The 10,438-nt window shown below is 47.7% G+C and overlaps 1 protein-coding gene across 1 annotated transcript in view; it reads right to left on the reverse strand.

Moving 5' to 3' along the window:
• The window catches only part of PTCHD1 (patched domain containing 1), a 56,042-nt gene extending 45,899 nt beyond the window's left edge, over positions 1–10,143 (reverse strand). Inside the window, exon 1 of the mRNA XM_059049943.2 lies at positions 9,751–10,143. Within this exon, the coding sequence (XP_058905926.1) occupies positions 9,751–10,101 (351 nt within the window). The 5' untranslated portion in view covers positions 10,102–10,143. The remainder of the gene's footprint in view (positions 1–9,750) is intronic.
• Positions 10,144–10,438: the final 295 nt, after the last annotated feature.

Genomic DNA, 10,438 nt, shown 5'->3' on the forward strand with positions numbered 1-10,438 from the left:
TACCTACTCAAGGTGGAGAACCACTGCTTTAGAGTATGGAGGCAGTTAAATGGCACTAATTAGTCAGCATATATTACACAAAGCTTCTTCGGGTCCAGCAATCCACTGATCTAGTCAGTGTGGTTCTCAGACCAGCAGTAGCAGCAGTAGCCCCGGGAGCTTGTTAGAAATGCGGAAGCTCAGGCCTGCTGTCTCAGACCTATTGAGTCAGAATATGAACATTAATAAAATTCCCAGGGAGGGGGCTTCCCTGGTGGCGCAGTGGTTGAGAATCCGCCTGCCGATGCAGGGGACGCGGGTGCGTGCCCCGGTCCGGGAGGATCCCACATGCCGCGGAGCGGCTGGGCCCGTGAGCCGTGGCCGCTGAGCCTGCGCGTCCGGAGCCTGTGCTCCGCAACGGGAGAGGCCACAACAGTGAGAGGCCCGTGTACTGCAAAAGAAAACAAAACAAACAAAAAAAAAGTCTATAGAAAATTCCCAGGGAATTCCAAAACGTATTCAAATTTGAGAAAAATTGCTAATCTTCACTTAAACTGAGGTTAGTTTTGTTTGAAGAGTTTAGGAGAAGAGAACCAGGAAGGTAGAGAAATTCTCTTCGATCCTAAATAATTGTAGGTTTCTGTTAGAACCCTATGAAAAGAAAGTTTAGACAAGGGAAGGTGGAGAAATGCACTGACCTAAATGACTCAAAGCCCCAGTCAGCAAAATTTTACATTTCACAGTTTCAAGGGGCTTTACTATCACTTGGCCTGGTTCTCCTGGTCTCTGGCAATTCTGACACGCTCTTCCCTTTGAAGTGCTTGTGGATCTACTTACGTGGGGAAGATTTCCCCGGGAAACACTGCCGTCATGTAAATTAAGTGAGAGAGGAGAGTTATCTACTCGCTTGCCTAAGTTGCTGGAGAATCCCTTTCTGGCACGCTGGGCTGTGAGGAGTGGTGAAGAGAACCTTGAAACTGGAGCCCACAGACTCCCAGAGCTTTTCATTCCAGAGATACTTCTGGACAAGAAGTGAATGCTTCCTTTGTGTGCAAAGCCCTGTCAAGCATGAAGATGAGATTCTGAGCCTTGCTACTCAAAGTGTGCTCCACTGACCAGCAACACCACCGTCATCTGAGAGCTTGTTAGTAATTCAGAATTGCAGGTCCCACCCCAGGCTGAATCAGAATCTGTATTTTCCCGAGATGCCCAGGTGATGTGTGGGCATAACGAGTCAAGAGCAGTCAGTTTACTCAGTATGACCACTTGCCTGCATGCTATACCAAAACCAGAATAAAAACGAGCCGACAGTGCAAAACTCAAAACATTAAGGTACTGAGTATTACGAAGATTTTTTTTTGAGCACTTATGCTAGCTGTATAGCAGAGATACGGTTTTTATTGAGACAACTGGAAGGAATGGACAAAGCCATGGTATTTGACAAATTCGTGGAGCCCATGGAAGAATGAGCAAAGGAATCTCCCCTTTAATGCTGAGAAATTAACAGTTCTAGTGTTTCTGTTAAACTCACCAGAGATACCCTGATTTTGTACCAGCATCATTTTTTAAGTTCACCTCTTAGAACAAGTCTTTGTTACCCTGGGCTCCCTCTTGAGAAATTCGAAGCTGAATGACATCAGAATGGTGATCTCTTGAACACCGATGCTACAGCTGGGAAAACCACTCGTCCTTGATTTTTAAAAAAATGTGTTCCATGTTTACATTTGAGTATGGGTTAGGCCAATGTTTTGAGACTTTACTTCATGTACATAAGGACACGTGTAGTGGAGAGCTGACTTTGACGGGACTTGCTGGCAACCGCAGAGTGCTCTGCCCTCCCAAATGGGAATGGACCACTGGAGACTGAGGTCAATTTATACCTTTCCAAACTACTTGAACCAAAAGAGGTGGTCAGGCGTTTGGTTTTGGTTTTTCTTTATCTGAGTTTCTCCCCATATAAAGTAAGTATCAACAGATCCTAAGGCAGAATGGATGCTTATTGCTTATCATCAAGTTTGAAACCAAAATTTATCAAGGATGAGAAGTGAAGACACATCTAAAGAAATCACATGGTCATGCTACCCAGCAAAATTATAGTCAAGCAAAATAAATGAATAGGGAAGGCAGAGCGTGTTTTCCATCCTACAAGCCATCAGCCAGCAACAATTTATTAAGCACCCGCTGTACGTTCCACATTATACTAGTTTCTAGGAGAGATATGGGAGTATAAGACATTGGTCCTGCCCTTGAAGAGCTTTATGATCTTAAGAAGAGAAGGTATCACATGACAATACAGCAAATTATAGAATCGTATCTAGTTAAGCATTAAAGAATGTGGGTACAACTGAAAGCCAGATAGATTTAAGGGAGGGAGGGAGCCATGACTTTGGGAAGGCCTCACAAAGCAGGAGACATGTGAGTTTGACCTCACAGTAGCAGCGAGTGCATTTCTAGGGGGGGAGAGCAACACCGGTAGATGTGTGAAGATGGGGCCTGCGAAAGGGAGGCCTGCAGACTCGTCCTGTATTCCTGAAGGGAAGAGGGGCTGGACACAGGCCACTCAAATGTGAGGGCTTGATATAAAACCACAAATCCGGGTGGCGTCCAGGTCCAGCTTGGAATCACCTCTACCACCATCCAGCGGCAAAAATGAAAACGGCAGTTACTTATCAAATTCAAGAATAACTGAACAGCTATGCTGGCTCACTCTTGCCTGGGTCATGGCCATCTTGTTGAGTGAAGGGATGAACACCCCTTAGCAGTGTGGGCCCTAAACTCCTAGAGGTTTGTCTCTAGACGGGTGTAAGACCCTTAGTGCAGATGCTCTCAGGGTCCCCCCTGTATTCTCTCCGCTCACACTCACCTCTACGTGTCAAGGCTGCTCACCGTGAGCGCCTGCAGCTCTTTGCCTGTGGCTTTTATAAAACAACAACAAAAACCAATTCTGATTACGGGAACACACACAGCATCTGGAATCGCTAGAGATTTATTTACGGTGCCGGGCTGCAGCCGGATCCCAACGATGGCTGGAGACTTGGGAGAAGAATATCCAGGTCCTTCACCCACAGCTGGGATACCTTGGATGGAGGTTATCCAGTGTCTCCCACAGTTCCCCAGTGAGACTGAGCCCTGGGTGCCCACAGTGGACACCGGCTTGAGAACACTCCCCTGACTGGCTTCCTGCTACTCCCCATTTCATGTCCTCACTTCCTTACCGATGTTTTTGGATATCACGCCCCAAGGTAACCGCCTGCACTCAAATCGTCATCTCGACTGTACTTGAAGCCCACGGGTTAAACCTAAAGTAGAAGACCTAACAATGGGGAACTTTCAAAATACCAGAAACAATGTTCTCAAGAGGATTTCCTGGGGAGCAAGAAGATAAAAATAACTTCCCTGTTCCCTCATTGCCTTCTTTTGTTCAAACTATGACTTCTGAAGTTGAAGGCACGACACATTTTTCAGGGCTTCCCATATGAAATAACAACTGGTGTTGATTTTCCTTTTTTTTTTTTTTTTTTTTTTTTTTTGTCTTTTAAAGGTTAGAGATTACTCACCTCCCCTGCTGGTCATTAAATCAGTCTGGCAGGATACCTCGGAAGTTCTGTGGCCTTCCGGGCATGTGGCAGCAGCACAGGCAGTGCGGCAGACAGGCCTGCTTGCTGTGATGTGCTACCAAGCAGGTGACTTCAAAGGTCTGCTTCAAGCCTATCTCAGGTATCGCTTGGGGCTCATACTGAGCCCCAAAGTCAGGTGCCAGATGGCATATACCACAAAGTCAGAACCGATCAGAGCCCCTAGCTCCTGTGCCAAGGGATGCTGCAACCTCTCAGGTAGGAAACAAATAACTTCTTTTAGCTTACTTCTCCTCTTAGTTTTCACAAGAAGTCACCGGTTAAATGCTCCGCTGTTGGATGAGGTTTGTAAGTCTGGTGAATCCTGAGAGGTTGTTAAAAAAAAAAAATCATTCTTCTCTAACTCTAATATGGCATCTGTCAAGATACTCTGAGTCATTAAAAAGGTGGGCTTCCTCTCACACTACAGCTTTATATTTAAATTTCAGACTAAATTAGCAGTTTACCCAAAATTTGTTCCAAATGGTTATCTACATGGGCAAGTCAAAGATTGGTCCCCAAATCTAAATGAAACAAACAGAGTGGGCATTGGAGGATACTAGTCACACAAATGACATGTGCTTAGAAGTCAGACAACCCTGGAATGATAATGAACTTGGATTATTTGGATACACCTCCCATGAAATGCAAGGAGAATGAAACGAGATCTCACCCTCTCCTTACTTTGCTCCTAGTGCAAAAATTAAGTGCAAAAGGCAACTGGCTGGTCCAGCAGATGCACGAATGCTGCCCTTTCAGGCCTGGCCTCAATCTTTTCTAAGGGTACATGCCACCTGGATAACGCATCGAAGTGACAGGACTGCCCAAGGCATCATGGCACCTGTCACCAGACAAAGCACCCTGAGATGCTAAGAGCACATTCCGGTGTCTGCGGAGATTACCTTTAAGGTGCCTTCCAAACCCAAGGGTCTTTGATCCCCTGTCCTTTGGATGCAAGCTCTTCGTTTGTCATTTTATGTTCAGAAAGGCAAAGCAGCTGGACTAGGCGACAGAGAACAGCCTCCTGGCTCCTCGGCAGGCCACTGTTCACAGTGGGGTCTTACACCCTGTGAGGAGAAGCCCGGCCGAAGTGGGTGACTGCTACAGACTGAGGGTCAGGCCTGCCAGTAGTGGGCACTCTGGCAAGTTCTAAGGCCAGCAGCAATTCAGCAGCTTTATCATTCAAGCGGTTAGACCGTATTCACTTTTCTGGGTTCCTCTACATTGGGATTTAGACCATAAAGGACAGAGCTCTAGGAGAGCAAGATAAGTGCATCTTGGGGAAGGTTACATTGGAAAATCTGGTCTTTGGCCAATTGCCCAAGCGAGCATCTCCTCACAGGCTGTAGTGTTTGTCCCCAGTCAAGCTTCTATAAGATTTTTGGATGTGAACTTCTCTTTGGCATTTTTTTCATTTTACATAATCAATGCAGATGAAAAACTAGCAAAACAAAAAGAAGTACACACATGAACCCTTTCAAGCAGTATCTGGGGCCAGATAATTCTTTGCTGTATGGGGCTGTCCTGATGTTTAAGAGCATCCATGACCTCCACCCACTAGATGCCAGTAGCAACTCACCCCTGGTTGTGATGAGCTAAAACGTCTCCAACCATTGCTGAATGTTCCTTGCAGGGCACAATCGCCCCTGATTGAGAACCACTGCCTTAGAGATTATTTAACAGCATTAACTTCCTGAAATTGCTCCGGCGAGGGGGTTTTGAAATATAGTATAGGAACTTCTTTAATGTAAAGGACCAAAGAGTAAATATTTTAGGCTTTGAGAGTCTTAGACCATCTCTGTCTCATATTCTTCCTTGTTTTTGTTTTGTTTTGTTACAATCTTTAAAAAAAATGTAAAAGCTCCCACGCTCAAAAATAGGCTGGAATTTGCCGATCCATAGACTGTAGAGAAAGACATAATGGCGATTCCTGTAATGACTGAAAGTGCTGAGACAGTATTTGGAAAAACTGGGATCTTGATCCAGCTATCAGGTCTTTGTGCCCCTGAGCTAGCTGTTGTGCTGCCCTTCGTGGAAAGCTTGAATTAAATAATTCCCAGTTAAATTCTATCAATCTCATTTTGCAACTTAATTCTCCTTAATATAATTAAACATGAAAAGTTTAAATAAAGTAGAAACTCAATATTTGAACAAAATGAGATTCCCCAGTATAAGGAAGAATGTCTGCATAGTGAGTATGTGTCCTTCCCTTGTTTTGGAATAAAACAGCCTGAGGTCCCCCTGAAAAAGAGGACGTTATGCAAAGGAGACGCCCCTATGCAACTGCAAAACTGAAAAGTGTTTTGATATGACTACAGAGCTGATCTTGGCAAAAGAGAAAGGAAGGATGGTATCTTGGGAAAAGAGAAGCCTTAGAACCTGCCTGTAAAGTTGTACACATAAACATGTCGTTTTGAAAATACATTTCAGAGTAGTTTCTGTGGAATTTTCTTTGCCCATCACGTAAATGTCTGAGCAAACTAGGGCTGGTCCCTTGGAGAGATATTTACTGAAGGCCTACTATGTGCCAGGGCCTGTGTGAGTGAGGCACTGGAGTTGAATTCACCCGGACCTGGCCAATGAACAGCACTCAAACAGGAAATCGCTGCATTCAATCATCCAGAGATTTTTTTCCAGTAAAATAGTCTAGCTTTCTGTCTTTGTATATTGCTAATTACAAGTATCTTATGCTTTACTTTGGGCATGTAGAGTTTCGGTAAGTGGATTTCCATCGACACTACAGTTGAGAGAATGTCCTTATGATCCAACTGCCACTGTTAGAACAACGGTATAGGATGGGGATGAGACTTTGATTGAATATACCTCATTTGGATACCAAATATGTACATTTAAAATCATTCAAGTAGTTTATCATATGGGAGGCAGTAAATGATGGTGAAAAGAGCACTGGGCGGGGAGTCAAAACCCCTGGTCACAGTCCTGGTTCTGTCTTTGTCTTTTTTTCTATAGATAATTCGGTTAATTTCTAAGGTGTAGTTTTCTCATCGGTAAAATGGAATCACACCATTTCTCCTGCCTGCCCTTAGGTGTTTTGATGTATTTAAACATACTAAATGCTTATAACTTGTAAGCTGTTATAAAGGTGGTATCATTATTATAAGGAATGGGCTAAATTGGTTCTTTATCCAGATGGAACAAATCAAGTATTGTCTTGGTCACAGCCAGATCAGTTATCAACTAAGACCTGCTTACACTTCACTTTAGATGATCAGGAAGAAACATATCCGTAAAAGCTTGGGAGGCACGACTCTGAAATTTGCTCTGAGATGAACATCATGGATTTTTGTTAAAATATAATAATGAGTTAAATTAAATATTCTAGTGAAGTGAAGACTTTTGAAGATCAACATGTATTGAAAGGGGTTCAGAAATTAATGGTTGATCCTTTTGCCAGTACCATCAGGCCCCACCTACTTTCACCCCAAATTACATCTTTGCCCTGTGGGCTTCAGAGGAAACCATTGCTAGGGAGAGTCTCCTCTCTCATAGTTTGTGGGCAGATTCTAACGCTGCAGAGGTCAGAGTATGGCCATCATGTCACTTGCATGAATTTGAGAAAGCTCCTCCAAAGCAGATCAGCTGGGTTGTCAAGGGTGGATTATGAGTGAGTGACACAGCCCTGCAAGTTACTTCCTTCAGTTTTGTCGTGGGGCATGAGAAAGCCTCAAACCCTGGTTATGCTTTGTCCACTCTACTTCCAGTGCGCTGTTATGAAACAGGCAGGGGCCGGCTGGTGCTGTGTACAATGTTAACTGTCAGTGCTACCCCTGATGCCAGCAACAAAGTATCAGAATAACACTAGTGAGGGCAGAAACAGTGACTCTTTCGCTCCTAACATCTTGTGTAAAGGACAAGTCTTTATGTCTCTAATAGAAAAAAAAGAGGAATAAAGTAAGTGCTTGTTCCCACACTTTACAGTACCATGCCTACCGAGGGTCCATTTTTCTGTCCCCCAGCTCCATACCTACCAAATATGGGCGTTGGACATAAGAAGAAAAAGATGGATATATAAAATTGAAGGCAGTTCCCTCAGTTTCCTGAGTCTGGGTTTTCATAAGCTCTGTGAATTCATTTTCACCAGAGAGCCATCAGCTAGAAATGCGTTCTGACCACTATGCCACTTGGTTTTGATCTTCCTCACAAACCTAGAACACGAAAAAACATCCCATTTCTTAAAACAGTTCACTCACAAGACCGCCGTCCTTTAAAGTTGCCCTTTAGATATGAAGGCAAAGCCAGCCTCCCTGGCTCTCCAGTCCCAACTTTCTCCTCTAATACGGTTTTCTGTCCTGAACACATCAAAATCAAATAGGAGAGAGGCAGTCCAGTTGAAAAGACATCTGATGTGCCTGAACAGAACTGGTGACTGCCCGTCAGAGTGGCGCGACAGTTTGTTAGGGGGGAAAAAAAAACCCCAAAAACCATCCGGTGGAAACATCACCTCAAAAAACAAAAAGAGAAACGTCATTTAGTAGTAGATCATCTATCAAAAGATGGGGCAGCTTTCTAAATGTCAGGACTGGCTAAATTATAGTTTCCTTAAGCCTCTGATGAAACTACTACATGTTTTCTTGGGTAAGCATTTGGAGCAGTATTTATCTGTGTGTCAAAATACGGTAACTAAAGTATCGGGGGGAAAAAACCCCACTTCGATGTTGGAAGCGTAATCCTGAAAAAAGCAAACAACTGAGCATTAATGTTACTAAGGTTCTGTGCTGAGTATGTGTGATGATGTGTGTGCCATTAAAAATACCACAAGCCACCCAATGTGGGAAGGTCCTATTTCCACTGAGTCTCTAGTCAGATTCCCCTCATTACTAATTGCTGATCGATAACATGTCAACAAATACAGGGTGGAAAATTCGCTTGTCTCTAGCGGGTTACCTGTAGAGTAAAAGAGAAGGAAAGAGTCCCCCAGGTTCACTGGCTGACTCCCGGTGGGATAAGTAGACTAGAAATCTAACCAGCCTCCAATCCTGGATCTGGACCAGAGACCCACACAAAACCAGCACTTCCATCCCTCGGCCCCAGGGCTCCAGCTGGGACTGGCTCCTGTCTGGCCCTTCCCAGAGGAGTACCTTAAGTAAACAAGACCCAGAATCCCCACCAGGGCTTGGATGGAACATTCTCACCTATTTCTGCTTTTCTCTCCCAAGGTCTCCACTTTTCCAACTCTAGTCCTCTCTCTTCTGCTTTGCTTAGGAACTTCCTGAAAGTTACCACCATTAACCTCACTTTTTACATCAGATTCCCACCTCAGGCTGACAGCACACCCTGCTTCTTTGAGTGTCACCCTCTAACCAGCTGCTCGGTTTCCTGTGCTCTTCTCGGGGCCACACAGCCTGGCTTCTGTCCTCACCCTTCTGGCTCTGCCCCTTACCCTCACGCCCAAATACACCCATACGAAAGTGCATCAGTCGAATCCCTCATTTCCCAAAGAACTTTTTGCATTTCAAAGGAGAGGAGCTACTGTGAAAGATGAAAGAAACAACTGCGAATTACAAACGTTCTCTCTCACCCTAGAAGTCAGAGATGGCTACCTCGGCCGGGGAAGAGGGCAGCAGGGCAGTCCCTGTCCTCTCTCTCCAGGACCACACTTCTTTCGGGTGGATGGGAGGCATTTCCTCTACCATCCCGCTCACAGCCCCTCCGAGCAGCCTTTTCCAAAACACTCCGGGGTCAGAGGAAGGGAGAAGAAATGAGGACACGGGAGAGGGATCTCTGAATCCCCCCAAGATAGTATTTTGTTTTCAAGTAGCAGGACTTTCTAGAATGTCTCCTCTAGTTCGGTTCCTTCTGGCCCAGTTACCCCAAAGCCTCCCCGCCCCCAAGACCACTGCAACCAAAACAAGCGCACCGACCACAGCACCGTGGCCGCCGCCGCCCCAACTGTTGCAGCGGCTGCCGGGGTGGCGGCGACGGCGGCCAGGGCAGGGCCGGGCCCGGACCCGGACGCTCCCCGCCCGGGAGGCTGGGAGGCTCCGGGCGGCCTTCGAGGGGCGCGCGGTGCAGCAGAGCCCCTGCGGCAGTCGCCTGGGATGGGAGAGGAGGCGCTCTCAGCCCGGACCCCACGCTCAGCCAGCCCAACCGCGGCAGCGGCGCCCGCAGAGGCTGCCCGTGCCCGCCCCCCTCTCACCTTTAAGATCAGGTCGGTGTGATGCTGGTCCAGCATGTTGGCTTTCTGGAAGGAGGTGACGATGACCCGGCCGTAGCGCCCAGGGGTCTGCAGGTCCGAGTAGAGCCGGTGCTTGGAGCGGTTGACCGGGAAGAGGCTGTTGACGAGGTTGCGCTCGATCTTGGCGAGGCTGTGCTGGGGCGCCAGCAGGTGCTCCACGCTCTCCTCGACCTGGTAGCGGCTGAAGCTGGCGCCGAGCAGGATGGAGATGAGCACCGGCGCCGAGGCGAAGAAGACAGGGTGACTGGCAATGAAGTGGCCGAGCCGGGAGAAACACGTCCTCAAGCCCCTGTGCAGAACCTGCCGCAGCATCCTAGAGCAGAGCGGGCGCGGGAGGAGGGCGAGGCGCACGCTCGGCGCGGGCTCGGGCGGCGGCGGCGGCGGCGGCGGCGGTGGTGGCGCCCGCGGCGGCGGCGACGGCGGCGGCGGCGGCGGAGGCGAGACCCGGTGCTCTCCCGGAGCCGCGGCACCACCATCGGGGAGTCCCGCGCCGCGCCTCGGGAGGGTCCCCTCGGGCCGGAGACACGCCCTCCTGCCCGCGGCCGCGCCGGCCCGGAGAGCCCCCCAGCTTGGCGGCCTCCGCGCCGCCCCCACCCCGCCCTACGCCGTGCGCCCTCCCCACCCCCCGCCGCCTCCCCGCCAGAGGGGC

The sequence above is a fragment of the Kogia breviceps genome, chromosome X (genome assembly GCF_026419965.1).
Source record: "Kogia breviceps isolate mKogBre1 chromosome X, mKogBre1 haplotype 1, whole genome shotgun sequence".
NCBI lineage: Eukaryota > Metazoa > Chordata > Mammalia > Artiodactyla > Physeteridae > Kogia > Kogia breviceps.